The sequence below is a fragment of the Eriocheir sinensis genome, chromosome 19, assembly GCF_024679095.1.
Source record: "Eriocheir sinensis breed Jianghai 21 chromosome 19, ASM2467909v1, whole genome shotgun sequence".
In the NCBI taxonomy this organism is placed as follows: domain Eukaryota; kingdom Metazoa; phylum Arthropoda; class Malacostraca; order Decapoda; family Varunidae; genus Eriocheir; species Eriocheir sinensis.
The window spans coordinates 16,335,011-16,362,254 of NC_066527.1; the positions used below are offsets into that span (position 1 = coordinate 16,335,011).

Here is a 27,244-nt window from a genome sequence, read left to right on the forward strand (position 1 = left end):
CTCTCTCTCTCTCTCTCTCTCTCTCTAACCGCATGAATTTATATTTTTTTTTTATTTATTTTTTTTTCCTTTTTTTCTTGAACGTGAAAATATGTTCGTTCTTTTTTTTTCTTAATTTTTGTTTTGTTGTTGTTTTTGCTGTTTCGTGAATGTTTGTTTGTTTATTTGTTCGTTTGTTTTAATTGTTTACTCATTACCCGTTCGTTCGTGTGTGTGTGTGTGTGTGTGTGATTTCAATGCCTTGTGAAGTGTTATTTATTATTATTATTATTATTATTTATTTATTATTTATATTTGTATTATTTTATTGTTTTTATTTCTATTCTGATTTTTTTCCTCCTTCTTCTTCTTTTCTTCTTCTTCTTCTTATTCTTCTTCTTCTCCTTCTTACTCTTAATTTCAGTGTATCTTTGTTTTCCATTTTTTTTTATCTAATTTCTCTTTTCTCTTTTTTCTTTTATCTTTACTTCTTTCTTTTCTTTCTTCTTTCTTTCCTTTATTCCTCACATATTCTTTCTTTCTTCTCTTTGTCTGTCTCATTATTATTATTATTATTATTATTATTATTATTATTATTATTATTATTATATTTGTTATTTCGAAGGATTACTGTGAGATGAGATTTACATAGATTTACATAGAAAATCAGACCACACAGACCCCATGGTCCAGACTTGGTGGCCTGTCCTTAAACCTAAGTGATTTTACATTAATCAGAAGACTCCAAAACGTTGCATTTCTACTCTAGTTGATATTAAGTTGAAGGAAGTGACGGTCGAGCTTATTTTTGAAGGAGTCAATCGTGTTACACTGGACCACTGATGATGGGAGCTTATTCCATTCTCGCACTACAACGTTGGTGAAGAAAAATTTGGTGCAGTCTGAATTTACTTGTCTTCATCTGAGTTTTACGCCATTGTTCCTCGTGCGCAAAGTGTCATCGATCATAAACAATGTTGATCTGTCTACATTCGTGAAACCATTAAGTATTTTAAAACATTCGATCAGTTTTCCTCGGAGGCGACGTTTCTCAAGAGAGAACATGTTAAGGGTAGAAAGCCTTTCTTCGTAGGATTTGTTGCACAAGGAAGGGATAATTTTTGTTGCCCGACGCTGAACACCTTCTAATTTAGCAATATCCTTTGCATGGTGGGGAGACCAAAACTGTACCGCATATTCCAAGTGGGGTCTGACTAAACTGTTGTAGAGCGGGAGTATTACATCTTTATTCTTAAATAAAAGTTTCTTTTAATGAAGCCCAACATTCTGTTCGCTTTATTTGCTGCATCGATGCATTGCTGTGAGAATTTGAGGTTTGACGCGATTTTGACCCCAAGTCCTTGACGCATTGAACGCTTTTGAGTTTAACGCCGCGCATTTCGTAATCAAATTTATATTCCTCGTTCCAACTAGAAGGACCTCGCACTTCTCAACGTTATAGGGCATCTCACATCTATCCGACCAAGATGAAATTTTGTGCAAATCCTCTTGGAGGCTTTGCCTGTCTTCGTCAGTGAGAACCGAGTTACCAATCTTTGTGTCGTCTGCAAATTTACTAATGCGGTTATTGAGTCCAACATCCACGTCGTTGATGTAAATAATGAAGAGCACTGGGCCAAGAACCGAGCCCTGAGGGACGCCACTAGTGACCGGCGCCCACTCTGAGTTAAATCCGTCAATCACTACTCTTTGTTGTCTGTTGCTCAACCAATTCGCGATCCATTGGTTTACCTGACAGTCAATACCTATTTGCTTTAATTTGTAAAGTAATTTATGATGCAGGACTTTATCAAACGCTTTCTGAAATCAAGATAGACTACGTCCAGTGATTTGGTTACGTCATAAACAGTGAAGAGGTCGTTATAAAAGGTTAATATATTTGATAGGCAGGATCTTTTGTTTCGGAAGCCATGTTGTGAGTCCCCAATTAATGAGTGGCTTTCAAGGTAACTCACAAAGGGAAGAGAAGGAGGTGAAGGAGAGAGAGATTTACATAGATTTACATAGAAAATCAGACCACACAGACCCCATGGTCCAGACTTGGTGGTCTGTCTGAGAGAGAGAGAGAGAGAGAGAGAGAGAGAGAGAGAGAACACCAGGTTGGCAATATAATTCCTGACATTAACCTTTCACCCCCCTCCCCCGTTTCCTCCTCTCTCTCTCTCTCTCTCTCTCTCTCTCTCTCTCTCTCTCTCTCTCCTTCACCTCCTTCTCTTCCCTTCTCTCACCCACTTTCCTTCTCTCTCTCTCCCTTCCTTTCTCTTCCTCCCTTCCTTGCCTCTTCTCTCCTTTGTCTTCATCTTCATAGGTTAAGGTCAAAAGGGGAGAGGAAGGACTCTGAGAAGGAAAGGGAAAGGAGAAAAAAGAGTGGAAATGAGGAAGAGGAGGAAAAGAAGTGGCGGGAAGGTTAGGGAAATAAATGAAAATAAGAGATGGAGGAGGAAAGAAAGGAAAAGGGGATTGAAGGAGGGAGGGGAAGAGGGGAGTGGGAAGTAGAGGAGGGATGGAAAGGAAGGAAGGAAGGAGGGAGAGGAAAAGGGGAGGAAAAAAGTAGCGAGAGAAAAAGGAGGAAGAAAGGAGGGTAAAGGGGGGAAGGGGGAGATTGCGACAGGTGGTTAATGAACTCTCACGTCACCTGCTCACCTGTGTGCGTGTGTGTGTGTGTGTGTGTGTGTGTGTGTGTGTGTGTGTGTGTGTGTGTGTGTGTGTGTTTAATGAATGTTTAGACTTGTAAATGTGTGTGTACTGACATTTCGTGTGTGTGTGTGTGTGTGTGTGTGTGTGTGTGTGTGTGTGTGTGTGTGTTTGCATACCTAACGGCAGCGTCATGTGGAAAACACAGAGAGAGAGAGAGAGAGAGAGAGAATTTTATGATAGTAACTTCTTGGGAAATGAGTTCATGCCAGGTAATTGCACTAATCAGAGAGAGAGAGAGAGAGAGAGAGAGAGAGAGAGAGAGTCTATCAGTAGGTTATCTGAATGCGCTATCACGTTATCGCAATCCCTCCCTTCGTCATTCGCTCCCTCCCTCCCTCCCTTCCCTCCATTCTCTCCATTCACCCTTACAGTCGGCGTGGCGGAGGAGGGAAGACCTACTCCTCCTCCTCCTCCTCCATCACCTCCTCCTTAGACCTACAAGATGGTTTGGTTACCTGTAAGAACATTATTATTATTATTATTATTATTATTATTATTATTATTATTATTATTATTATTATTATTATTATTATTTTGGGAGTCTTAATGTGGTGGTATGTTGCTTACTGACTGACTGGCCGGCTGACTGACTGACTGAGTGGGTGGGTTCCTGATTGACTGACTGAGTGATTGGGTGCGTGACTGACTGAGTGATTGGGTGCATGACTGACTGACTGACTGAATGGCTGGCTGACTGACTGACTGAGTGGGTGGGTTACTGATTGACTGACTGAGTGATTGAGTGCCTGACTGACTGACTGAATGGCTAACTGGCTGGCTGATTGAATAGTTGACTGAATTGCTGGCTGATTTGCTTGTTGACTGACTGACTGGCTGACTGATTGGCTGACTGGCAGATTTGCTGACTGACTGGTTGAGTGGCTAAATGGCTGAGTGACTGACTGATTTACTTTCTGACTGACTGACCAGCTGACTTAATGAATGGCTGGCTGACTGACCGACTGATTTACCTTTAGACCGACTGACCAGCTGACTTAATGAATGGCTGGCTGAGTTACTTACTGACTGACTGACTGACTGAGTGATTGACTGACTTACTATCTGGCTGACTGACTTAATGATGACTGGTTGGGTGACTGGTTAACTGACTGACTGACTTACTAACTGACTGACTGACTGACTGGCTGATATTGAGTTTCGTCTGAAGAAAATTTTTTGCATTTTTTCTTTTTTCTTAAGTGATTTTGGAAAGTGATTTTTGGCCACACATGTTTGTTTGTTTGTTCACGTGTTTGTTTGTGTGTGGTGTTTGTGGGGCTTCAGAAAAACATTTTGTATTTATTATAATCTGATTTACTGGACTTTTTTTTTTTTGTGTGTGTGTGTGTGTGTGTGTGTGTGTGTGTGTGTGTGTGTGTTTACCTATTTATAGTCTACAAGGCCCAAGCTAAGCTCTAATAGTCCCGTCTCCATATCTACAGTCATCCAGCCTTTCCTTCATTTGATAGACACTGCTCGCCTCCACCACCCCTTCCCGCAAGCTGTTCCGTGTGTTAACATTTCTATGTGGAAAACTATACATCTTCAAGTCATTCAGACAGGTTCCTTTACTTTGTTTCTTTCCATGTCCTCTCAGCCCGTGTTCTCGCAGTAGAGAAGAGATCATCTCTATCCTCCTCATCAAACTTATTTACCAACTTGTACAGCGTGATCAGATCTCCTCTCTCCATTCTTTGTTCCAGTGTCGTCAAGTCCGTCTCCCTCAGTCTGTCTTCATACGTCATATTTGAGAGTTCTGGGACCATTTTAGTTGCAATTCTCTGTATCCTTTGTGTGTGTGTGTGTGTGTGTGCCAGACAGATGTTTATGTATGGAGTACTTCCAGGAATGTGACTTTTTTGCTTGGTTTTCCATGTCGCTCAGTTTGATTTTCTTTATCGTTTACTTTTTTTTCCCCCCCCTAAGAGAGGTGAAGGAGGAGACAGCAAAGGGAAGACTAGGCGCAATTAATTGAGAGGGTCCGAGAGGTATTCACTTAACCTGGTAGCTGCGGGGATCATGTTTCTCAAAGGCCCCTCTGAGCAAGGATAATGAGAAAAAAATCATCACTCACGCAAACCATTTCATAATATATATCAACGCTTTTATGACCTGTTTATGCATCATCTATTTTGGGGGGTTTATATTCATTTAAGAGGCATTCACTTAACCTTGTAGCTTCGGAGGTCATGTTTCTTTACGCCTAAGCAAGAATAATGAGAAAAAATCATCACACGCACAAACCATTTCATAATATACATCAACGCTTTTGTGATCAGTTTATGCATCATCTATTTTGGGGGGGTTATATCATGGCACACTTAAAGGCTCCTCTAAACAAGTATAATGAGAAAAAATCATCACTCACGCAAACCATTTCATAGTATATTTCAACGCTTTTGTGATCTGTTTATGCATCATCTATTTTGGGGGGTTTATATCATGGCACACTTAAAGGACCCTCTAAACGAGAATAATGAGAAAAAATCATCACTCACGCAAACCATTTCATAATATATATCAACGCTTTCGTGATCAGTTTATGCGTCATCTATTTTGGGGGGTTTATATCATGGCACACTCCCCAGACATCAATCCTGTTTATAGGGTTGTTTCTGTACGAGGCAACAAGCATGAAAGAGACCAAGGGGACACTCACGTAGCTCATGGACGGGGCAAGTTGATTGATCCATAGAGGGGCTTAGAATGGGAAGGGGAGCTGCTTGGAGGCTTGCTCATGGGGACTGTCAGGGTTGTAGGCAGTTAGTGAGTAAAGTCAGTTAGTAAACGAGGGATGGCCTACCTCAACAAACCTAACCTAACCTAACCTAACTTAGCCAATCAAGAAGCCTAACACATACATATGCTCTCCATTAGTCAGTAAGGGAGGAATGACCTACCCCAACAAACCTAACCTAACCTAACCTAGTCTAACCTAAACAAACCTAACCTAACCTAACCTAGTCGAACCTAAACGAACCTAACCTAACCTAACCTAACCTAACCTAGTCTAACCTAAACAAACTTAACCTAACCTAACCTAACCTAGTCTAACCTAAACGAACCTAACCTGACCTAACCTAGTCTAACCTAAACAAACCTAACCTAACCTAACCTAACCTAACCTAGTCTAACCTAAACGAACCTAACCTAACCTAACCTAACCTACCTTTCCCTACCCTAGCCACTCAAGAAGCCTAACACATACACATTCTCTTCATTAGTCAGTTAGTAAGGGAGGGACGGCCTACCCCAAAAAAACTAACCTAACCTAACCTAACCTAACCTAGTCTAACCTAAACAAACCTAACCTTACCTAACCTACCCTACCCTTCCCTACCCTAGCCACTCAAGAAGCCTAACACATACACATTCTCTTCATTAGTCAGTTAGTAAGGGAGGGACGGCCTACCCCAACAAACCTAACCTAATATAACCTAACCTAGCCACTCCAGAAACCTAACACACTCTACCTAACTTCTTGGAGACTTGCTCATGGGGACTGTCAGGGTTGTAGGCAGCTAGTGAGTGAAGTGACATGCCCTCTGGCCTATGCTCTTCATTAGTCAGTTAGTAAGGGAGGGATGATCTACCCCGACAAACCTAACCTAACCCAACCTAACCTAACCTAACCTAGCCACTTGAGAAGCCTAACACATGCGTATGCCTACCCCAACAAACCTAACCTAAACTAACCTAGCCACTCCAGAAGCTTAACACATACATATGCTCTTCTTTAGTCAGTTAGTAAGGGAGCAATGGCCTACCCCCACAAACCTAACTTAACCTAACGTAGCCACTTGAGAAGCCTAACACATGCATATGCCTTCCCCAACAAACCTAACCTAACCTAACCTAGTCTAACCTAAACAAACCTAACCTAACCTAACCTAGTCTAACCTAAACAAACCTAACCTAACCTAACCTAGTCTAACCTAAACAAACCTAACCTAACCTAACCTAGTCTAACCTAAACGAACCTAAACGAACCTAACCTAACCTAACCTAACCTAGTCTAACCTAAACAAACTTAACCTAACCTAACCTAACCTAACCTAGTCTAACCTAAACGAATGTAACCTAACCTAACCTAGTCTAACCTAAACAAGCCTAACCTAACCTAACCTAACCAAACCAAACCAAACCTAACCTAACCTAACCTAACATAGCCACTCCAGCAACCCAACACACACTCCCTGACACCCCTTCTCTTTCCCCCGGCAGGACATGGAGGGCACGCAGAAGGTGTGGGTGCCAGACCAGGTCAATGGCTTCATCCTGGCCAGCATCGTGGACCTGACCAGCGAGGGTGTCCAGGTCCAGCCCGTGGCCCGCAACAGCAAGCCACTCACTGCGGACTATGACAGAATATACCCAGCGGAAGAGGACCAGGCCAAGGATGTGGATGATAACTGTGAGTGGTGGAGGAGTGGAAGGGAGACTGTTCGGCGGATTGACTGACTGGTTGAGTGATTGGGATCTGGATGATAACTGTGAGTGGTGGAGGGGTGGAAGGGAGGCTGATTGACGGAGTGGATTGGTGGAGGGGTGAAAGAGAGGCTGGTTGATGGACTGACTGACTGGTTGAGTGATTGGGATGTGGATGATAACTGTGAGTAGTGGAGGGGTGGAAGGGAGGCTGGTTGACGGATTGACTGACTGGTTGAGTGATTGGGATGTGGATGATAACTGTGAGTAGTGGAGGGGTGGAAGGGAGGCTGGTTGACAGGTTGACTGACTGGTTGAGTGATTGGTTGATTGGTAACTGACTGGTAGAGGGGTGAAAGAGAGGCTGGTTGATGAATTGACTGATTGGTTGATTGGTAACTTTTGTGTGTATGTGTTGATAGTTAAGTGGTCTTGCATGGGAATTTGAAAGAGACTTATAGAATGATTTAGTAGTTTATTTATTTATTTATTTTATTTGTATTTTATTTAGAGGGTTTAGAAGGGGGTCAGGATGCTAAAACTAGATATGGAGAATTAAATAGAGGGGGAGGGTGCTCTCTCTCTCTCTCTCTCTCTCTCTCTCTCTCTCTCTCTCTCTCTCTCTCTCTCTCTCTCTCTCTCTCTCTCTCTCTCTCTCTCTCTCTCTCTCTCTCTCTCTCTCTCTCTCTCATGGGCAGTACCTCTCATTTTATAATACTATTGATACTTGCAAGACAATGAACTGGAAGAACAATGGGAGATAAGATAGAGAGGGATTGTAATGCTTTTGAGGGGTTTAGGAAATGACCTTAACTTATTTTTATTTAATTTTATTTAGTATTTTATTTTTCTTTGCCTTAAATAAGAGATTAGAAAAGGAGAAGGAAGAAGTGGGAATTAAAATGTTTGTTGTCAATGAAAAATAAATAAATGTTAGAATAGAGTAACACACACACACACACACACACACACACACACACACACACACACATGATGATAGGTTTACAAGTGCTTTTTTTTTCTTCTTCTTAACAAAACAAAAGCTCTCCCCTTCCTTCCCATCGTTTTCTCCCTTCCCTTATTTCCTATCCTCATTTTCTCTCCCTTCCTTTCCCTTTCCTCCCTTCTTATACACCTTCCCTTCCTTCTTTCCTTCCTTCCCTTCCCTTCCTACACACCTTCCCTTCCTTCCTTTTTCTCCTTCTTCGCTCCCTTCCTTCCCTCCCTTCCCTTCCCTTCCCTTTCCTTCTCTTCCCTTCCCTTCCCTTCCCTTCCTCCCTTCCCTTAAACCAACCCTTCTACACACCTTCCCTTCCTTCCTTTTTCTCCTCCTTCTTCCTTCCCTCCCTTGCCTTCCTTCAACCCTTCCGCACACCTTCCCTTCCTTCCTTTTTCTCCTTCCCTCTCTCCCTCCCTCCCTGCCCCCCTTCTCACCTGGTTCCTCTCTCCACAGGTGCGCTCATGTACCTTAACGAGGCCACGCTTCTCAACAATGTGCGTCTACGCTACAACCAGGACAAGATTTATGTGAGTAGACGACGACGCGGAACTATTATTATCATTATTGTTGTTATTATTTGCTATTATTTTCATTTTATCATCATTATTGTTTTTTTTATGGTTATTTTCAGTCATTATATTTCATTCTTGTGTGTAGACGATGACGGGGAACTATTGTCATTATTGTTGTTATTATTTGCTATTATTTTCATTTTATCATCATTATTGTTTTTTTTTTATGGTTATTTTCAGTCATTATATTTCATTCTTGTGTGTAGACGATGATGGGGAACTATTGTCATCACTGTTGCCATCATTATTTGTTGTTATTGTCATTTTTATCATCATTTCCATTGTCTTTTTATTTTTTTATGATTATTTTCAATCATTATTTTTCATCCTTGTGTGTAGACGATGATGGGGAACTATTATCATCACTGTCGCCATCATTATTTGTTGTTATTGTCATTTTTATCATCATTTCCATTGTCTTTTTATTTTTTTATGGTTACCTTCACTCATTATTTTTCATCCTTGTGTGTAGACGATGACGGGGAACTATTATCATCACTGTCGCCATCATTATTTGTTGTTATTGTCATTTTTATCATCATTTCCATTGTCTTTTTATTTTTTTATGGTTATTTTCACTCATTATTTTTCATCCTTGTGTGTAGACGATGACGGGGAACTATTATCATCACTATCGTCATTATTATTTGCTATTATTGTCATCTTTATCATCATCTTCATTTATTTTTTATTTTTTTTTGTGGTTATTTTCACTCATTTTTTTCATTCTTGTGTGTAGACGACGACGGGGAACTATTATCATCACTATCATCATCATTATTATTATTACTCACTATTATCCTCATTATCCTTCACTATTTTTGCCCATTTTCACTTGTATTCTTCTTCTATGTGAAAAGACGATGATGTACAACTATCATCATCATTATCATTATTTTTTGCAACTTTCACACCCATCATCGACTCACACACACACACCCTATCTTCTACCATGTGAAAAGACGATGATGAACAACTATTATCATCCCTATTATCATTACTTTTCTCTACTCACACGCACCCTATCTTCTACCCCCCTTCTTCTTCTACCCCCCAGACCTACGTGGCCAACATCCTCATCGCCGTCAACCCCTACATCGACATCCGCAACCTCTACTCCCTCGACACCATCAGGAAGTACCAGGGCCGGTCTCTCGGACAGATGCCGCCACACGTCTTCGCTATTGGTAAGATCCTGGGCCCTGTCGTCTCGTTTATAGGGTCGTGGAAAGCTCGTAATAGCCTGTTGTTTTATCTATTGTTTTATTGAGAGTTTGTGGCAGTCTGTCGTTTCATTTATATTAATTTTTGAAAGCTTGTAACAGACTAGTGTTTCATCGGTTGATCTTTTTAAAGCTCACGGCAGCCTGTCATTCCATTTATATTATTTTTGAAAGCACATTGCAGCCTTTTACCATGTATAGTTTGTTTCGATGTGCCTATGTATTTTGGTTTGTCTAGAAAAGATAGGTTGTCTCATTTATTTTACCTCCTAATACCTCATTTTCCCTCCCTCCCTCAGCGGACAAGGCCTTCCGTGACATGAAGGTGCTCAAACAGTCCCAGAGCATCATTGTGTCGGGTGAGTCGGGCGCAGGCAAGACGGAGAGCACCAAGTATATCCTGCGCTACCTCTGCGAGTCCTGGGGCAACAAGCTCGGCCACCTGGAAGCCAAGATACTGGACGGTGAGTGGCTGGAGGGGTAGGTTAGGTTAGGTTAAGTTAGGTAAGGTAAGGTTAGGTTAGGTTAGGTTAGGTTAGGTTAGGTAAGGTTAGGTAAGGTTAGGTTAAGTTAGGTTAGGTTAGGTTAGGTTAGGTTAGGTAAGGTTATGTTAGGTTAGGTAAGGTTAGGTAAGGTTAGGTTAGGTTAGGTTAGGTAAGGTTAGGTTAGGTTAGGTTAGGTTAAGTTAGGTTAGGTTAGGTTAGGTTATGTAAGGTTAGGTTATGTAAGGTTAGGTTAGGTTAGGTAAGGTAAGGTAAGGTTAGGTTAGGTTAAGTTAGGTAAGGTTAGGTTAGGTTAAGTTAGGTTAGGTTAGGTTAGGTTAGGTAAGGTTAGGTTATGTAAGGTTAGGTTAGGTTAGGTAAGGTAAGGTAAGGTTAGGTTAAGTTAGGTAAGGTTAGGTTAGGTTAAGTTAGGTTAGGTTAGGTAAGGTTAGGTTAGGTTAGGTAAGGTTAGGTTAGGTTAGGTAAGGTTAGGTTAGGTTAGGTTAAGGGTAGAGAAGGAAGGAGGGGGGAGGGGATGGAAGGAGAGGGTGTGTGTATGTGTGTGTGTGTGTGTGTGTTTTGGTGGATATGTGTTTTTTTGGTTACTGGTTTTAAGTGGTTGATTGATTGGTTATGCTATTGCTATGTTGGTTGATTGCTTCTTTGTTGTTTGTGTGTGTGTATAGTGAAGGAAAGGCATACGCTCCACAGTAATGAAAATAATGTGATAATAATAATGATAATAATAATAATAATAATAATAATAATAATGATAATTCTTCCTTTTCTTTATCCCCATTCCATTCCTTTCCTTCCCTTCCCTTCCCTTTCATTTCCTCCTCATTCCTTCCCTTTCCTTCCCTTCCCTTCCCTTCCCTTCCCTTCCATTTCTTCCTCATTCCTTCCCTTTCCTTCCCTTCCCATCCCTTCCCTTCCCTTCCCTTCCCTTTCATTTCTTCCTCATTCCTTCCCTTCCCTTCCCTTCCCTTTCATTTCTTCCTCATTCCTTCCCTTCCCTTTCATTTCTTCCTCATTCCTTCCCTTCCCTTCCCTTCCCTTCCCTTCCCTTTCATTTCTTCCTCATACCTTCCCTTCCCTTCCTTCCCTTCCCTTCCTTCCTTTCATTTCTTCCTCATTCCTTCCCATCCCTTCCCTTCCCTTCCCTTCCCTTTCATTTCTTCCTCATTCCTTCCCATCCCTTCCCTTCCCTTCCCTTCCCTTTCATTTCTTCCTCATTCCTTCCCTTCCCTTCCCTTCCCTTCCCTTCCCTTTCATTTCTTCCTCAATCCTTCCTTCCTTCCCTTCCTTCCCTTCCCTTCCTTTTTCTTCCTCATTCCTTCCCTTCCTTCCTTCCTTCCTTCCCTTTCATTTCTTCCTCATTCCTTCCCTTCCCTTCCCTTTCATTTCTTCCTCATTCCTTCCCTTCCCTTCCCTTCCCTTCCCTTCCCTTTCATTTCTTCCTCATTCCTTCCCTTCCCTTCCCTTCCCTTTCATTTCTTCCTCATTCCTTCCCTTCCCTTTCATTTCTTCCTCATTCCTTCCCTTCCTTTCATTTCTTCCTCATTCCTTCCTTCCCTTCCTTCCTTCCCTTCCTTCCCTTTTTCTTCCTCATTCCTTCCTTCCCTTCCCTTCCCTTTCCTTTCTTCCTCATTCCTTCCCTTCCCTTCCCTTCCCTTCCCTTTCATTTCTTCCTCATTCCTTCCCTTTCCTTCCCTTCCCTTCCCTTCCCTTCCTTCCCTTCCCTTTCTTTTATTCCTCATTCCTTCCCTTCCCTTCCCTTCCCTTTCATTTCTTCCTCATTCCTTCCCTTCCCTTCCCTTCCCTTCCCTTTCATTTCTTCCTCATTCCTTCCCTTTCCTTACCATCCCTTCCTTCCTTCCTTCCCTTTCATTTCTTCCTCATTCCTTCCATCCCTTCCTTCCTTCCTTCCTTTCATTTCTTCCTCATTCCTTCCCTTCCCTTCCCTTCCCTTCCCTTTCATTTCTTCCTCATTCCTTCCCATCCCTTCCTTCCTTCCTTTCATTTCTTCCTCATTCCTTCCCTTCCCTTCCTTCCTTCCTTCCATTTCTTCCTCATTCCTTCCTTTCCTTCCTTCCTTCCTTCCTTCATTTCTTCCTCATTCCTTCCCTTCCTTCCTTCCTTCCTTCCTTCCATTTCTTCCTCATTCCTTCCCTTCCCTTACCTTCCCTTCCCTTCCCTTCCATTTCTTCCTCATTCCTTCCCTTCCTTCCTTCCCTTCCCTTCCATTTCTTCCTCATTCCTTCCCTTCCCTTACCTTCCCTTCTTCCTTCCATTTCTTCCTCATTCCTTCCTTCCTTACCTTCCTTCCTTCATTTCTTCCTCATTCCTTCCCTTTCCTTCCTTCCTTCCTTCCTTCCCTTTCATTTCTTCCTCATTCCTTACCTTTCCTTCCCTTCCCTTCCTTCATTTCTTCCTCATTCCTTCCTTCCTTCCCTTCCTTCCTTCCTTCCTTCCTTTCATTTCTTCCTCATTCCTTCCCTTTCCTTCCCTTCCCTTCCCTTCCCTTCCATTTCTTCCTCATTCCTTCCCTTACCTTCCCTTCCCTTCCCTTCCATTTCTTCCTCATTCCTTCCCTTTCCTTCCCTTCCCTTCCCTACCCTTCCATTTCTTCCTCATTCCTTCCCTTTCCTTACCTTCCCTTCCCTTCCCTTCCCTTTCATTTCTTCCTCATTCCTTCCCTTTCCTTCCTTCCTTCCATTCCTTCCCTTTCCTTCCCTTCCCTTACCTTCCCTTCCATTCCCTTCCATTTCATCCTCAAACCTTCCCTTTCCTTCCCTTCCCTTCCCTTTCCTTCCCTTCCCTTCCCTTCCCTTTCATTTCTTCCTCATTCCTTCCCTTTCCTTCCCTTCCCTTCCCTTCCCTTCCCTTCCCTTCCATTTCTTCCTCATTCCTTCCCTTTCCTTCCTTCCATCCTTCCTTCATTTCTTCCTCATCCTTCCTTCCATCCCTTCCCTTACCTTCCCTTCCCTTCCCTTCCATTTCTTCCTCATTCCTTCCCTTTCCTTCCCTTCCCATCCCTTCCCTTACCTTCCCCTCCCTTCCCTTCCATTTCTTCCTCATTCCTTCCCTTTCCTTCCCATCCCTTCCCTTCCCTTCCCTTCCCTTCCATTTCTTCCCCATCCCCCCTCTTTCCTTCCCTTCCCATCCCTTCCCATCCCTTCCCTTTCATTTCTTCCTCATCCCTTCCCTTCCATTCCATTCCCTAACCTTTCCATCCCTTCCCTTTCCTTCCCTTCCCATCCCATCCCATCCCATCCCTTCCCTTTCATTTCTTCCTCATCCCTTCCATTCCATTCCTTCCCTTTCCTTCCCTTCCCATCCCTTCCCTTTCATTTCTTCCTCACCCCTTTCATTCCATTCCCCAACCTTTCCATTCCTTCCCTTCCCATCCCTTCCCTTTCATTTCTTCCTCACCCCTTTCATTCCATTCCCCAACCTTTCCATTCCTTCCCTTCCCTTCCCTTCCATTTCTTTCTTATTCCTTCCAAACCTTTCCTTTCTCTTCCACTCTTGTCCCTTCTTTTCCATCTCTTCCCTTCCAACCCTTCCATTCCCTAACCATTCCCATCCCTTCTCATCCCTTCCCCAACAACCCCAAACAGCCAACCCCGTGCTGGAGTCCTTCGGCAACGCTAAGACCACCAGGAACAACAACAGCTCGCGATTCGGCAAGTTCATCGAGATCCACTTCAATGAAAAATTCTCGGTGGTGGGCGGCTTCATCTCGCACTACCTCCTGGAGAAGTCGCGCATCGTCGTCCAGGGCCCGCAGGAGAGGAACTACCACATCTTCTACCAGCTCTGTGCGGGGGCGCCGGAGAAACTACGTCAACAGCTGAACCTTGGGACCCCTGACCAGTATAATGTGAGTGTGTGAGGGAGAGGAGGAGGGAGGGGGAGTGTTTTTCTTTCTTTCTTTCTTTCTTTTTTTTTTTCTTGTGTGTGTGTGTGTGTGTGTATATATATATGTGTATCCTTTTCAGCCCTTTTCTTCCCTTCCCTTTTTATTTTTTTCATTGACCTTCCCTTCCCTTCCCTTCCCTTCCCTTCCCTTCCCTTCTTTTCCCTTCTCTTCCCTTCTCTTCCTTTCCCTTCTCTTCCTTTCCCTTCCCTTCCTTTCCTTTCCTTTCCTTTCCCTTCTCTTCTCTTCCTTTCCCTTCCTTTCCTTTCCTTTCCCTTCCCTTCCCTTCTCTTCCCTTCCTTTCCCTTCTCTTCCTTTCCCTTCTCTTCCTTTCCCTTCCCTTCTCTTCCTTTCCCTTCCCTTCCTTTCCGTTTCCTGCCTTCCTTTCCCTTCCCTTCCCTTAGTATGTTTCTTGTCAGTTTGGGATATGTGGGCATGTGGTTTGATGTATGTTGCTAGTTCGGGTATGTAGGCATGCAGAACCACCCCCCCCAAACATCACCCTCTCACTCACTCCCGCAGTCGGAGTGGAAAAATTTGGGCTGGTTTTCCGATACCCTACGCCCCTGTCCACCCAGCAGTGAATGGGTACCAGGTATTAATGTGGTGCCCCACGAGCCGCGACACCACTCGTGTCATCATCATCTTCTTCGGCAATATTTTCCGATGACAACAGCGGTATCGACCGCTAAAGCACAACACGGACTCCAACACATGATTGTCCCCAAACGTACTGTTCATTTACCAACCTATACACAATTGCCCATTAACGCACCCGCTTATCTCTCTAAGCCAAAACACAATCAACCGCGGCCAAAACACGATCAACCGCGGAACAAAATGTTATGAAAACAAAGCTGCGTCACCGCGTGACAGCTACACTAAGGATTAAAATCGAGTGTAAGCCAACCTTATTACACATGTCGGTTAGGTAGATTATTGTATGAGCTCGGTGTGAGTTTGATGTATGACTCACACGCCTGACGTATTACCCTCGTGATGTCTGTATGTATGTCATGCCTATATAAGAAGCATTTATTCAGGCTAGAGATCAGATCAGCCAGCACTCTGTTCGTTTGCTGTACACCCAGTTGTCCTTCCCTAGACAACATGGGCAGAACATTCATCTTTGCTACTGTGAGTATGGAGTGAAGAGCTACCATAGAGGAAAGCGTATCTAACATATCTATTGTGTTCTATTATCTTAGTTTTACTTAGGATTATATTTCTATGATACTTTATTGTGTGAGTTTTTACTCAATATTATACCAGTGCTAACGTCAGTAACCAATAGTGAAAGAAAACCTGAAGACTCATTGAGTCTCGTAAGCCAGTCGCTGGTTTAAACAATATTTTTACCCTTTGTAATATTAAGTAGTATTAAGGTAGAATAAAATACATATAAGAAAGGCGACACCGTTTCATCACCCCATTTACGAACTCCTTTAAATACTCCTAAAGTACCAGAATTTTAAGTCAAGTGTCACTAGTACAAACAGTGTGTCGTCTCCCCTGTGTGACCCGGATTGTGGGTTCCAACATTAATCAAGGGTTGTGTCCTGTCTCCTGGGGTCTGTTCCCTTCTCCTATAACTCCTTCACCATCTGTCTCTCTCCGGCATATGACCAAACAAAACTTTCAAACTTTCCCTCCCGCAGTACCTGAAGAAGGGATGCACCCAGTACTTCTGCAGCAAGGACACGGAGAAGTCCCTGCCGGCCTCACGCAAGAGCCCCACACACATCAAGAAGGGACCCCTCAAGGACCCTATACTGGATGACGCACGGGACTTCGCCTCGGTGGACAAGGCTCTCGGAAACTTCGGCCTGAGTGAGAGCGAGCGATTGGCCATCTATACCACAGTGGCAGCCGTCCTCCACCTCGGGAATGTGAGCTTTGAGGACAACCCCGAAGATACAAAAGGTAAGGTTGGAGGAGGAGATGGAGGAAGAGGAAGAGGAGGTTGGGAAGGCTTGGTTTTATATGATTAGCAATAAAAGACCGTAAGAAAAGAAGAGAAAGAGATAGAGGAAATATAAAAGATATGGTTGGTTAAGTTGAGATGATAGTTTTAACCCATCCGCTGCGATTGGCACAGATTTGGCTTTCACTGGTAGCCTGGTAACATACAGTCCCAGGTCTTTCTCTGCCTCTGTGGTGGATAGTGGAGTGTTTCCCATGTGGTATTGGTGTGCTGGATATCCCTTCACTGGTAGCCTGGTAACATATAGTCCCAGGTCTTTCTCTGCCTCTGTGGTGGATAGTGGAGTGTTTCCCATGTGGTACTGGTGTGCTGGATATCCCTTCACTGGTAGCCTGGTAACATACACTCCCAGGTCTTTCTCTGCCTCTGTGGTGGATAGTGGAGTGTTTCCCATGTGGTATTGGTGTGCTGGATATCCCCTCCCAAGATGCAGGACTTTACATTTTTCTTCATTGAATTGTAGCAGCCACTTTATGTTCCACTCCTGTAGCTTGGTTAGGTCTTCTGCTAGGAAATCCGCAGTCAAGGGTTTAAGAGGTTGGGAAGACACAGTTACGGAAGATGAATAAAGAACAGAAACTTGAAGCAGAAAAGGAAAAAAAGAGGAGGAGATAGAGAAGATGAAAAGACATGAAAGATTTGTTTGGATAAGTTGAGGTGATAGTTTGAAGAGGTTGGGAAGATGCAGTTACAGAAGGTGAATAAAGAACAGAAACGAAGCAGAAAAGGAAAAAAAAAAAAAGAGAAGGAGATAGAGAAGATGAAAAGACATGAAAGATTTGTTTGGATAAGTTGAGGTGATAGTTTTAAGGGGTTCAGAAGACGGAGTTACGGAAGATGAATAGAGAACAGAAACTTGAAGCAGAAAAGGAAAAAAAGAGAAGGAGATCGAGAAGATGAAAAGACATGAAAGATTTGTTTGGATAAGTTGAGGTGATAGTTTGAAGAGGTTGAGAAGACGGAGTTACAGAAGATGAATAGAGAACAGAAACGAAGCAGAAAAGGAAAAAAAAAGAGGAGAAGGAGATAGAGAAGATGAAAAGATATGAGAGGTGAGGTTTGAGGGTCTTGAGTGAAGTTGAAATTGGGTTGAAGGTTTGAAAAGGTTGGGGTTTGATGAGGTTTAGGAAGGGCAGAAATAAATAAAATGTGTGTGAGGTTACAGAAGAAGGAGGTGATTTAGAGTGTGAAGATAGGTGAGATGAAGATGGTTGAGGTTAAGGAACTACCATCATCACCACCACCAACATCATCATCATCATCATCACCACCACATACCACCACCATCACCACCATCACCACCATTATCATCACCATCATCACCACCAACCAACCATCACCACCATCACCACCAACACCCCCATCATCACCACCATTACCGCCACCATCATCACCACCACCAACCAACCATCACCACCATCACCATACACCACCACCACCAACAACAACCAACCATCAACCAACCATCACCATACACCACCATCACCACCACCACCACCAACCAACCATCACCACCATACACCACCACTACCACCAACAACCAACCATCAACCAACCATCACCATACACCACCATCACCACCACCATCACCACCACCATCATCACAAGTGCCAGGTCCTTCAAGTTGGAACGAGGAATAAGAAGTTCGAATACGAAATGCGCGGCGTTAAACTCAAAAGCGTTCAATGCGTCAAAGACTTGGGGGTCAAAATCGCGTCAAACCTCAAATTCTCACAGCAATGCATCGATGCAGCAAATAAAGCGAACAGAATGTTGGGCTTCATTAAAAGAAACTTTGTATTCAAGAATAAGATGTAATACTCCGCTCTACAACAGTTTAGTCAGACCCACTTGGAATATGCGGTACAGTTTTGGTCCCCCACCATGCAAAGGATATTGCTAAATTAGAAGGTGTTCAGCGTCAGACAAAAATGATCCCTTCCTTGCGCAACAAATCCTACGAAGAAAGGCTTTCTATCCTTAACATGTTCTCTCTTGAGAAACGTCGCCTCCGAGGAAAATTGATCGAATGTTTTAAAATACTTAATGGTTTCACGAATGTAGACAGATCAACATTGTTTATGATCGATGACACTTTGCGCACGAGGAACAATGGCGTAAAACTCAGATGTAGACAAGTAAATTCAGACTGCACCAAATTTTTCTTCACCAACGTTGTAGTGCGAGAATGGAATAAGCTTCCACCATCAGTGGTCCAGTGTAACACGATTGACTCCTTCAAAAATAAGCTCGACCGTCACTTCCTTCAACTTAATATCAACTAGAGTAGAAATGCAACGTTTTGGAGTCTTCTGATTAATGTAAAATCACTTAGGTTTAAGGGCAGACCACCAAGTCTGGACCATGGGGTCTGTGTGGTCTGATTTTCTATGTAAATCTATCTATGTAAATCACCACCATCGTCACCTCTCCTCCCGAAATTGACCTATCTTTCGGCCACTCCTCTTAACTCTTCTTAGGAGCGGAGACTAGCCGGCTTTTTTTTTTTTTCATATTTGTTTCCTTTTTTTATGCCCTTGAAATGACTACTTTGCTGTAAAAAACATAAATAAATAAAATAAAATAAATAAAGACTTGTCCGCAGGTGGTTGTATGGTGTCCCCGGGGTCGCAGGGTCACCTCAAGACTGCGGCAACACTGATGGGGGTGGACGCGGAGGAGCTCAACCAGGCCCTGTTGGCACGCGTCATGCAGACCAGCAAAGGAGGCCTGAAGGGAACGGTGATCATGTAGGTGTTTGGTTTGGTTTTTATTTTGTTTATTTATTTATTTATTTTTTTTATTTTTTTTTTTTCTGGTAACATTTTTTATTTATTTATTTATTTTATTTTATTTATTTATTTATTTTTTTTTTTTTTGTGTGTGTGTAACGTTTTTTATCGTTTTTTCTGAACTATGATCATGTAGGTGTTTTGTTTTGTTTTTATTTTCTTTATTTATGTATTTTGTTTATTATTTATTTATTTTTTATTATTTTTTATTTATTTATTTATTTTTTATTTTTTTGCCCTTTTTTTTCTGTCTATCTCTCTTGCTCTCTTGTTCTCTTCCTCTCTCCAACACCTTTTATTATTCTCTCTTTCCTTTCTCTCTCTCTTTATTCTCTTTCCTTTCTTTCTCTGTGTCTCTCTCTCTCTTCCGCTTTCTCTCTCTCTTTCCATCTCCTATTTTATTCTCTCTCCTTCTTTCCTTTTACTTCACTCCCTCTCTCTTTCTTTCTTGCTCTGTGTCTCTGCCTGTTTTTCTTTCTATCTATCTATCTGTCTGTCTGTCTTTGTCTATCTATTTCCTTCTCTTTCATTCCCATTCCCTCTCTTTCTTTCTTTCTGTGTCTCCGTCTGTTTTTCTTTCTATCTATCTATCTGTCTGTCTTTGTCTATCTATTTCTTTCTCTTTCATTCCCACTCCCTCTCCCTTTCTTTCTTTCTCTGTGTCTCTGTCTGTTTTTCTTTCTATCTATCTATCTGTCTGTCTGTCTTTGTCTATCTATTTCCTTCTCTTTCATTCCCACTCCCTCTCTCTTTCTTTCTCTATGTCTCTGTCTGTTTTTCTTTCTATATATTTATCTGTCTGTCTGTCTTTGTCTATCTCTTTCTCTCTTTCATTCCCACTCCCTCTCTCTCCCTCATTCCCACTCTCTCTCTCCCCCCTCCCTCACTTCACCCCTCTCAACCTAACCTAACCTAACCTAAACCCCTTTCCTCACCCAGGGTTCCTCTCAAGACCTACGAGGCATCAGGTGCCCGGGACGCCCTCGCCAAGGCCATGTACAGCAAGTTGTTTGACTTCATCGTGCGGCGGATCAATGACAGCATCCCGTTCTCATCCTCCGCCTACTACATCGGCATTCTCGACATCGCTGGCTTTGGTGAGTATAGGGGGGAAGGGATTGGGCGGGTATAGGGTATTGGAATGGAGGGAATGGGTTTGACAAGTATAGGCTGTAGGCTAGGTTAGGTTAGGTTAGGTAAGGTTAGGTTAGGTAAGGTTAGGTTAGGGTAAGTTAGGTTAGGTAAGGTAAGGTTAGGTTAGGTAAGGTTAGGTTAGGTAAGGTAAGGTAAGGTAAGGTTAGGTTAGGTAAGGTTAGGTTAGGTTAGGTTAGGTTAGGTAAGGTAAGGTTAGGTTAGGTAAGGTAAGGTTAGGTTAGGTTAGGTTAGGTTAGGTTAGGTAAGGCTAGGTTAGGTAAGGTAAGGTTAGGTTAGGTTAGGTAAGGTTAGGTAAGATAAGGTTAGGTTAGGTTAGCTAAGGTAAGGTTAGGGTAAGTTTGGTAAGGTTAGGTTAGGGTAAGTTAGGTTGTTGTATGGGTAGTGTTATTGTGGGGGGATAAAGGGTGTGTGGTGGGAGGGGTGAGGTTAGGTATGGGGGAACAGTTTGTTGTATGTGGGTAGTTTGGTGGAGTTGGCATTGGGGGGGGTGGGGAAGTTAGTTTAGGTTGGGTTGGGTTGGATTGGGTTGTTAAGTTAGGTTGGGTTGGGTGAGGTTAGCTTAGGTTGGGCTGAGTTAGGTAAGGCTAGGTTGGGTTGGGTTGGATTAGGATAAGTTAGGCTAGGTTGGGCTGGGTTGGGCTACTCTTTTTTTTTTTTTTTTATTATTATTATTATTATTATTTTTTTTTTTTCTTTGGCTAAATTAACCAATAAATCTAAAGAAATTCAAGTAACTATATCTAACCCTCCTCTTCCTCCTCCTCTTCCTCCTCCTCCTCCTCCTCCTCTTCCACCTCCAGAGTACTTCCCGGTGAACAGCTTTGAACAGTTCTGCATCAACTACTGTAATGAGAAGCTGCAGATGTTCTTCAATGAGCGGATCCTTAAGGACGAACAAACGCTCTACGAGAAGGAGGGGCTGGGCCTGCGCAAGATATCCTACGTCGACAACCAGGACTGCATAGGTGGGTGTGACTGCCTGGTATCCTTCCTTCATCCTTCATTCCTTCCTTCCTTCATTCCTTTCTTTTCCCTTATTTTTTGTTTCTTTGTTTCTTATTCTTTCTTCCTTCCTTCATCCTTCATTCCTTCCTTCCTTCATTCCTTTCTTTTCCCTTATTTTTTTTCTTTGTTTCTTATTCTTTCTTCCTTCCATTCTTCCTTCATTCCTTTCTTTTCCCTTATTTTTTGTTTCTTTGTTTCTTATTCTTTCTTCCTTCCATTCTCCCTTCATTCCTTCTCTTATCTTTGTTCTTCATTCTTTTGTTTTTATCCTTTTCTTCTGCCCTTCTTTCTCTTATTCTTTGTTCGTTGTTTGTTTTCTCTGTTTGTTTGTGTGTTTGTGAGTGTGTGTGTGGGTCTGTGTGATATCCTTCCCTCCCTCCTTCCTTCCTTCCTTCCCTCCTTCCTTCCTTCCTTCCTTCCTTCCTTCCTTTCTTCCTTCCTTCCTTCCCTCCTTCCTTCCTTCCTTTTCTCTTATTCTTTGTTTCTTCTTTGTGTCTTCAACTTATCCTTTCTTCCTTCCATTCCTTCTTTAATCCTTCCCTTATCTTTTGTTCCTCATTCTTTTGTTTCATTCTTTTCTTTCCTCTTTTCTCTTTCCTTTCTCTCTCTGTCCCTCTCTTTTCCTCTCTCTCTCTCTTTCCATCTACTTTATTCTCTCTTTCCTTTCACTTTCTCTCCCTCTGACTCTCTCCAATACCTAATTTGCTCTCTTTCCCTCTCTCTTCATCAAGTACTCTACTCTTTCATCTTTTTCCTTTCATCCCTCTCTTTCTTTCTCCAACCAACACACACACAAACTCTAGAATCACACCCACTCCCTTCCTCCCCACCCCAGACTTGATCGAGGCCAAGGGGTGTGGCATCATCAGCCTGCTGGACGAGGAGAGCAAGCTGCCTAAGTCCTCGCACACACACTTCACCTCCGCCGTCCACCACAACCACTCCTCGCACTTCCGCCTTGCACTTCCACGCAAGAGCAAGCTTCGGGACCACCGGGAGATCAGGGATGACGAAGGCTTCCTCATCAGGCACTTTGCGGGGGCCGTGTGCTACCAGACGGTGAGAACGGAAGCTTTTGGGTCCTGTAATCTTAACCCGTCCGCTGCGATTGGCACGGATTTGGCCTTCACTGATAGCCTGGTAACATACACTCCCAGGTCTTTCTCTGCCTCTGTGGTGGATAGTGGAGTGTTTCCCATGTAGTATTGGTATGCTGGATATCCCTTCACTGGTAGCCTGGTAACATACACTCCCAGGTCTTTCTCTGCCTCTGTGGTGGATAGTGGAGTGTTTCCCATGTAGTATTGGTATGCTGGATATCCCTTCACTGATAGCCTGGTAACATACACTCCCAGGTCTTTCTCTGCCTCTGTGGTGGATAGTGGAGTGTTTCCCATGTAGTATTGGTGTGCTGGATATGCCTTCACTGGTAGGATGGTAACATACACTCCCAGGTCTTTCTCTGGCTCTGTGGTGGATAGTGGAGTGTTTCCCATATGGTACTGGTGTGCTGGATATCCTTTCACTGGTAGCCTGGTAATATACACTCCCAGGTCTTTCTCTGCCTCTGTGGTGGATAGTGGAGTGTTTCCCATGTGGTACTGGTGTGCTGGATATCCCTTCACTGGTAGCCTGGTAACATACACTCCCAGGTCTTTCTCTGCCTCTGTGGTGGATAGTGGAGTGTTTCCCATGTGGTACTGGTGTGCTGGATATCCCTTCACTGGTAGCCTGGTAACATACACTCCCAGGTCTTTCTCTGGCTCTGTGGTGGATAGTGGAGTGTTTCCCATGTAGTATTGGTGTGCTGGATATCCCTTCACTGGTAGCCTGGTAACATACACTCCCAGGTCTTTCTCTGCCTCTGTGGTGGATAGTGGAGTGTTTCCCATGTGGTATTGGTGTGCTGGATATCCCCTTCCAAGGTGCAGGACTTTACATTTTTCTTCATTGAATTGTAGCAGCCACTTTTTGTTCCATTCCTGTAGCTTGATGTCTTCTTGTAGGAAATCCACAGTCAAGGGGTTAAGAACACCCCATCTACACCCCACACAAGCACATATCACCCCATTATCCCCCTCTTCTCACCCCCCATCTTCACCCCCACAGGCTCAGTTCCTCGAGAAGAACAACGACGCACTCCACGCCTCGCTGAAAGCCTTGGTGCAGGAGGCTCAAAACCCCTTCATCCAGGCCCTCTTCTCTGCCGGGGGGGACGAAGACAGCCACTCACACCCCCAGCAAGCTCGTGGCAAGCTCTCCTTCATCTCCGTGGCCTCCAAGTTCAAGTCCCAGCTCCAGGAACTTATGGACAAGCTCTCTAGTACGGTGAGTGTGTGAGCGGGGAGGGAGGGAGAGAGGAAAAAGAAGAGGAAGATGCGTTAACAAGAGACCGAGAGAGAAAGATAGACAGGGAAACACCGAGAGAGAGGGAAAAGAAGGAGAGAATGATGGAGAGGAAAAGAAAGGGAGGTGGGAAATAGTGGGAGAGAGGGAAAGCTTGATAAAGGAGAGGAAGGGAGAGTTATGGAGGAGAGGAAGGGAGGGAAAGGCATGGAGGAGAGTGTGTGGGAGAGTGGGTGTGGTTCGGGAGAGAGAGAGAGAGACAGAAGAAAAGACAGGGAATTTAAGTTTGGGGGATATGGAAAGATATGGATGATGAGGAAAGAAACAAACAGACAAACAAACAAATAGGAAAACAAAGAAAGAGAATATAAGAAAGATATGGATGAGGAGGAAAGAAATAAACAGACAGACAAAAAAATAAAAAAACAGAATAAGAGAAAGAAAAAAGAGTGATTGGGGAAATAGTTGTAATCTCTTTTCTGTTTCTTCCTTCCTCCCTTTCTTTGCCTCTCCATCATTCATTCCTTATTCTCTATCTCCTTTTCTCCCTCTCTCTCTGTGTTTCTCTGTCTATCTCTCTCTCTCGGTCTCTGGTTAACGCATTCTTCCTTTTCTTTTTCCTCTCCGTTTTCACTTTGTATCCCCTCCATATATTACCCTTGAACTACCCCAAAACAACAACAATAACAGACTTCACCACTACCATCATTCATCATCATTATCATTCACAGGGGACCAATTATCACCACCATCAAAATCAAACCAGACGGAAGGGGAAAAAAGATCTGAGCAGCCCCTTCCCGAATCCTATTTTTCTTCCGCTCTCTCCAGGGGGGGGGGATTGGAAGGGATTGAGCATTGATTACCGTTATCATCCGCAGGGGACCAACTTCATCCGCTGCATCAAGCCGAACGTGAAGATGGTTGATCATGAGTTCGAGGGGGGGGCTATCCTGTCTCAGCTGCAGTGTTCCGGGATGACCACAGTGCTGGAACTCATGCAACAGGGCTACCCATCGCGCGCCCCCTTCCACGACCTCTTCAGCATGTATAAGCAGTACCTACCCACCGAGCTTGCCCGCCTTGACCCGCGTCTCTTCTGTAAGGTAAGTGGGTAGGTGGGTAGGTGGGTGTGTTAGGGAGAGGCTGAGAGATGGATGGGAGTGTGTGTTTCTGTTGTGTTTCTCTGTCTCTCTTTTCTTCTCTGCTGTCTTATTTTCTTTTATTTTTCTTGTGTTTTGTGAGGTAAGTGTGTGTGTGTGTGTGTGTGTGTGTGTGTGTGTGTGTGTGTTTCTCTTGTCTTTCTCTCTCTCTTTCTCTCCCTCTCTCTCAGCAGTCCCCCTCCTTCTCCCTTTTCAAATTCTTTTCAATGTTTCTTCTCCCTTTTCCTCATTCTCCTTCACTACGAACCAAGAAACTCACCTATCATGCACTCTCCCTTCCTCTCCTTTATCAAGCTTTCCACCTCCCTTTCTTTTCCTCTCCATCATTCATTCCTTATTCTCTTTCTCCTTCTTTTCTCCCTCTCGCTGTGTGTTTCTCTGTCTATCTTTCTCTCTCAGTCTCTTGTCAATGCATTCTTCCCTTTCTTTTTCCTCTCCATTTTCACATCTTATTCTCTTTGCTTGTCTCTCACACACACATTCTCCCCTTTCTCTTCCTCTCCATTTCTACTCCTCATCCTCTTTCTCCTCTGTTTCTCTCTATCTCTCTTACTCACTCACTCACTCACTCTCTCCCACAGTCACTCTTCCGCGCACTTGGCCTCGACGAAAAGGACTTCAAATTCGGCCTGACCAAGGTGTTCTTTAGGCCTGGGAAGTTCGCGGAGTTTGACCAGATGATGAAGAGCGACCCAGAAAACCTGAGGCTGCTGGTGTCCAAGGTCAAGAAATGGCTCCTGCAATCGCGCTGGAAGAAGGCCCAGTGGTGTGCTCTCTCCGTCATCAAGCGTGAGTGTTGTGGGGTGGTTATGGGGGCGTTGTAGAAGAAGGGGGGGAGGGAGTGAAGATAGGAAGGAGGTTAAGTTGTGTCGTTAACCCAGTAGCAGCAGGGATCATGTTTCTTAATGGTTGTAGAAGAAGGGAGGAAGGATAACAAGGGTAAAGAAGGTGGGAAGGAGTAAATATGGGTTCTGGAGTCATGAAGGGAGGAGGGACAGTGGAATAAAGATGGGAAGGAGGTTAAGTCTTGTTCCCTCTTCATCATTAATTGTAGGTGTTGATGGCTGTGTAGATAGTGTGAAGAAGGGGGCAAGAAGAGGAGGAGGGAGCAAAGATGGGTGCAAGTTCAGTGATGAGGGAAAAAGATTAAGTTGTGTACCTCTTCATCATCAAGTGCAGGTGTTGATGGGTGTGAAGAAGGGGGGTGAAGAAGGGGGAGATTGGGCTAGAGATGGGGTTGAGGGAAGGGTTCTATCATCATGAAGGAAGAAGGGACAGTTGTGCGTCTCTCTCCTCCCTCACACCTTTGTTCTCCTCCTCCCTCAAACCTTCCTTCTCCTCCTCCCTCACACCTTCCTTCTCCTCCTCCCTCACACCTTCCTTCTCCTCCTCCTAACCTTCTCCTCCTCCTCCGCAGTGAAGTACAAGATTCTGTACCGCCGGGAGCAGCTGGTGATCATCCAGAAGAACGTCAGAATGTACAACGCCTGCAAGAAGTACAGACCGCGCTACATGGGGGTGCTCAAGATCAAGGGGCTGCAGGTGAGGCGGGTGACGGGTGACGGTGGAGATGGGTGAATGGGTGATGGGGGAAGGGTAAAAGTTGGCAGGAGAAATAGATGATGATGGGTGAATGGGTGATGGGGAGGACTGACAAGCTAACTGGATAATAGATACATAACAAAATGAGTGTAAATATCAAGGTTGTTTGTTTATTTGTTTTATTGTTTTACTGTTTTCTTTACTGTAACAAACTCATGAACCACTAACACACACCCTCCTCCTCCTCCTCCTCCTCTTCCTCCTCCTCTTCCACTTTCTTCTCCACACACACACACACACTCCACCCCACACCACAAAACAACCCTTCCAAAAAACTCCTTACTTCGTCCTCCTCCTCCTCCTCCTCCTCCTCCTCCTCCTCCTCCTCCTCCTCCTCCTCCTCTTCCTCCCCCACAGAGCCAGCTTCAGCAGTTATCCTCCACCGTGCAGCAGCTGAAGAAGGACAAGGAATCATCGCAGGCCAATGTCAGGAAACTGGAAGGCATGATGGAGGGCGCTATCAGGAAGATCAGGGTGAGTAGAAGGGAGTGTCAGGGTGATGGGGAGGAGTGTGAGGGTGGGGTAGGGTGTGACAGGGTATTAAGAGGGAGAGGGAAGGGTGTCAGGGTGATGGGATGGAGTGTGAGGGAGGGGTAGGGTGTGACAGGGTGTTAAGAGGGAGAGGAAAGGGCGTCAGGGTGAGTCTGAGAGGGGGGATGGGTGTTAGGGTGAGTGTGAGGTCAGGGGAAGGGTGACCAGGATATTAGGGGTTCAGAGTGAGGGAGAGAAGGGTGACGAGGGTGATTTTGAGGGAGCATAGGGTGTCAGAGGGTGAGAAACGGGTGATTAGGGTGAGTGTGAGAGAGGAAAGAGTGACAAGGATGATAGGGAATGACAAAACCAGACATAACCATCACCTCATCCCTCACCTCT

The 27,244-nt window shown here is 44.0% G+C and overlaps 1 protein-coding gene and 1 long non-coding RNA gene across 9 annotated transcripts in view; both read left to right on the top strand.

Annotated features, from left to right (window-relative positions):
* Positions 1 to 27,244, top strand: part of LOC127000789 (unconventional myosin-VI-like) — a 71,318-nt gene that overhangs the window by 18,636 nt on the left and 25,438 nt on the right. For 6 of the 7 annotated variants that reach the window (XR_007754524.1, XR_007754525.1, XM_050864831.1 and 3 more), the window contains 15 exons: positions 6,922 to 7,111; positions 8,579 to 8,652; positions 9,755 to 9,884; positions 10,220 to 10,384; positions 14,026 to 14,288; positions 15,983 to 16,247; positions 18,914 to 19,058; positions 20,040 to 20,197; positions 21,056 to 21,220; positions 22,096 to 22,319; positions 23,370 to 23,588; positions 24,488 to 24,712; positions 25,351 to 25,558; positions 26,187 to 26,311; positions 26,729 to 26,845. Coding sequence is in view for 5 of the 7 variants with exons in the window: in XM_050864831.1 (XP_050720788.1) it covers positions 6,922 to 7,111; positions 8,579 to 8,652; positions 9,755 to 9,884; positions 10,220 to 10,384; positions 14,026 to 14,288; positions 15,983 to 16,247; positions 18,914 to 19,058; positions 20,040 to 20,197; positions 21,056 to 21,220; positions 22,096 to 22,319; positions 23,370 to 23,588; positions 24,488 to 24,712; positions 25,351 to 25,558; positions 26,187 to 26,311; positions 26,729 to 26,845 (2,673 nt within the window). In the remaining 2 variants the exon portion in view is untranslated. Of the gene's footprint in view, positions 1 to 3,032; positions 3,155 to 6,921; positions 7,112 to 8,578; positions 8,653 to 9,754; positions 9,885 to 10,219; positions 10,385 to 14,025; positions 14,289 to 15,982; positions 16,248 to 18,913; positions 19,059 to 20,039; positions 20,198 to 21,055; positions 21,221 to 22,095; positions 22,320 to 23,369; positions 23,589 to 24,487; positions 24,713 to 25,350; positions 25,559 to 26,186; positions 26,312 to 26,728; positions 26,846 to 27,244 lie in introns of those variants that run through there. The other variant, XM_050864832.1, reaches the window with a different exon arrangement.
* Positions 22,373 to 23,291, top strand: LOC127000790 (uncharacterized). Of its 2 annotated transcripts, none has more exons than XR_007754526.1 (3): positions 22,373 to 22,417; positions 22,814 to 23,011; positions 23,111 to 23,291. It is a non-coding gene; the product is annotated as an uncharacterized LOC127000790 (long non-coding RNA). The 2 variants fall into 2 exon arrangements; XR_007754527.1 differs by lacking the exon at positions 22,373 to 22,417 and adding an exon at positions 22,592 to 22,615.